This window comes from Orbicella franksi, chromosome 2, assembly GCF_964199315.1.
Source record: "Orbicella franksi chromosome 2, jaOrbFran1.1, whole genome shotgun sequence".
Lineage (NCBI taxonomy): Eukaryota > Metazoa > Cnidaria > Anthozoa > Scleractinia > Merulinidae > Orbicella > Orbicella franksi.
Window position 1 is genome coordinate 28,997,624 of NC_138146.1, and position 3,076 is coordinate 29,000,699.

At 39.6% G+C, this 3,076-nt stretch overlaps 1 protein-coding gene across 1 annotated transcript; it reads right to left on the reverse strand.

The window, feature by feature from the left end:
- Positions 1 to 1,211: 1,211 nt before the first annotated feature.
- On the reverse strand, positions 1,212 to 2,195 carry LOC145472648 (uncharacterized). The gene is made up of 2 exons (XM_081454976.1): positions 2,128 to 2,195; positions 1,212 to 1,623 (listed from the first exon to the last, which is right to left on the reverse strand). Exons 1-2 carry the CDS (start codon positions 2,193 to 2,195, stop codon positions 1,212 to 1,214), a joined length of 480 nt encoding a protein of 159 aa, XP_081311102.1.
- Between the last annotated feature and the right edge of the window lie 881 nt (positions 2,196 to 3,076).

Genomic DNA, 3,076 nt, shown 5'->3' on the forward strand with positions numbered 1-3,076 from the left:
CTTTCCGGGTGATCTACAAGATGGAACGAGTGTGTGCATGGTGTTTAACTAAAATAATATTGCAACGTGGGAAATGGAATTTTTTTTCTAATGAGGCCATATCACTTCCGTTGAGAAAATCTTGAGACATGAATGGTAATGCAACGTTTTAATTATTTGAAGACTAAAATATTGTGAAGGGCTGTATTGCCGTCAATGAACGTAACGAATCTACTAAAACATTAACACGCTAAAGTACTGATTGTCTGTTATATAATTAGAAGCTCTTTTGTGTGAGAGAAGAACTGAAGCACATTAACAGAAGTACTGATTATCCTTAAATGCTCACTTGTGTGAGAGAAAAACGTAACGCAACGTAACGCAACTGGTATATTTCCATTGATAATCTGTGCTTGTTTATTCGAGATAACGAAAGGATTAAAGCTTTCATGAGAAGCAGAGGAATTCTTCTGAACAAATATTTCCCTTTGTATTTATAAATGTTAACAGTGGAAAACTGGAAATAAAATAAACATCAACCGGAATAAACCTTCTCGCAAACGCTATTTACATGTGCGTTCTGGTAAACAGGTAAGCTCAATGTCAGCAAGAATACAAAAAAACCTTAAACATACACGTGGAATGATTGTTGACTCCTGGATTGAGCTGTGAAAGTTTCGACAGAGTAAAGCTCTCGAATCTTAAATATCTTCAATTGCAAACCAACAAATATTTGAGCGGATTTTTGAAATGGTTGGTGTCGATGTTAACTGTGATGGACTCCTTGATTTTTGAATACGCTGATTCAATGAATATCGTGTGTGAATATCGTATGAATATCGTGTGTCAATGTGTTGCTTGTTTAGACTAAGCGTTAGGGACGTAGGTCGGATGAACACACAGGTTCGGTTGCTGAACTCGTTGTTTCGTTTGGTAGGCCGAGTGAACAGTAAACTCGTTGGTTCGATGCGTAACACGGAAAGGATTATTCGCGAACTCTATGTAATTTTCACAGTTCAAATCAGTACACAATTCAATTCAATACAAGTCGAAACACTTTCTAAAATATGACTATGTACGCTCATTCTTGACCTTGGTGTCAGTATAAATAAACGAAACAAATTATTCTTGTCACAAAGTCTGAAAAATTTATAAGCGAAGCTTTCGACTGTACCGCACGGTCTTCATCAGCGATTGAAGTGAGCTCACGTTGTCACGTGAATGCAAATTGTTTAATCACGTGACAACAGATGGTCAAAAATGGCGGGAAGATCATAGCCCCCGACTCTGTTCAGGGTTGGACGTTGACGTTTGATATGGATGGCCTCCTTGATTTTCCTTTTGACATCTACCGACTCCTTATCAAGAATCTTGACTCCTTCCCAGTCGATCTCGTGATTGGCCTGAGACTGGTGTTCCCGGATTGCAGATGTTGTTTGTTTCTGATGTTGACCCACTCGCTTCTCCAGAGTTCTCGCTGTCTCACCAATGTAATGCTTTCCGCAGTGGTTGCATGTGATGTCGTATACCACGCCCGTCTTCTTTTCGGTTGGTGTCCTATCTTTTGGATGGAATAAGATGGACCTCAGCGTGTTGTAAGGCTTGTGGTATGTGCGGATGTCTTGTGCCCTGAGGTAACTCAGACTTTGTGACAAGAATAATTTGTTTCGTTTACTTTTTCAAATGTCTTACCTTCTGTTTATTTCCTGAATACGTACACGTTGCTTCGAGAACTACACTATCTACACAAGCTACTTCTTGCCAGAATCGAAGAATCTTTCGAAATTAGTTCCAGCTGTGACGTGGATTTCATTGTCAATCAAATTTGTCGTTTTGCGTCGACAATGAGAAAGGAATCCCGGGCAAACCTTACCGTGGCCTGCCACAGGCAGCCCACGGAAATAGCCTTATTTCATTGCGTTACTTAATCGAGTGTCCTGGGGCTGAGCGGGCTGTTGCCTCGCGCGAAACTTTTTTTTGGCGCTTGTTTTCGGGATGTGGGGGGGATATCGTTAAAGCCCCAGAAAATATGCTAGAGAAAGAGTAGGTTGAAAGACTTATTGGGGAGAAGGAGAAAAAAAAGTGGTGAACTAGCAATTCTCAGTTTCTTTTTGCCTCGTTTTTTTGCCCTCAGGACAACCAAATTACCAACGACCTACTTCGCAGGCTAATTGTGCGGGCTTTATGAGAACAATGAAGTCAATTACTCCATACATGGGGGCCAAATAATAGGCCATTTCCGACACCTTTTGCCTCTGTCTCAAAACGAGTCTTCGTCCGAAACCATTTATATGAAAATAAGGCCCCCCTACAGGTTTATGTTCATGCAAATCAATCTCATTTTCATTTGAAAGGTTTTGTACGAGGATTCGTTTCGAAACAGAGGCACAAGGTAACTCGGAAATGACCTATATCATGATATACTTTTCGTGCTATTAAGGATGAGAGAGCTTTCTTAAAAAAGTCAGCCATCATTTCAAATTGCACTAGTCTAAGACTACCCTGTTTCGGTCTCTTTTTTTCATTTAAAACTTATTTTGCCAAACAAATAGTGGCTTGCCTCTTTTTGCTAAGCCTTGATATGGCAAAAACACAAATGAGGTTCCAAGAAGTATCTCCTTATGGAGTATTTTTCATTAAAAGTGCCACGTTCTAACGTCTTCTGTGATCTATTACTATCTGCTTTACATAATGATAAGGAAAGGATAAAAATGTTAATGACATCATCTGTCTGTCTGTCAATTGACCATAGGTAAGAACAGAAGCATATCACCTAGCAGCTCCTAGAAAAGGTTCGTTTGATTCTCATGATGAGTGCAGAAATCGGTCCAGAGACAACAACCTTCTCTCAACTCGCAACGAAATGTGTCCGCCATTGCGGACATATCCACGCGAGAGCCCTTGCTCCATATTAGGAAGTTAAATTTGATTGGTTCGGAATAATCGACTAAGACTAAGACTAAGACTAAGACTAATAGTAATACTAATAATAATACTAATAATAATAATAACGAATATTTATACAGGATAACCCTTCAGTACACTTAAAATTGCGCCGTATAAGAAAGGAAGACATTTTTGTGCTGAAGGCATGCTT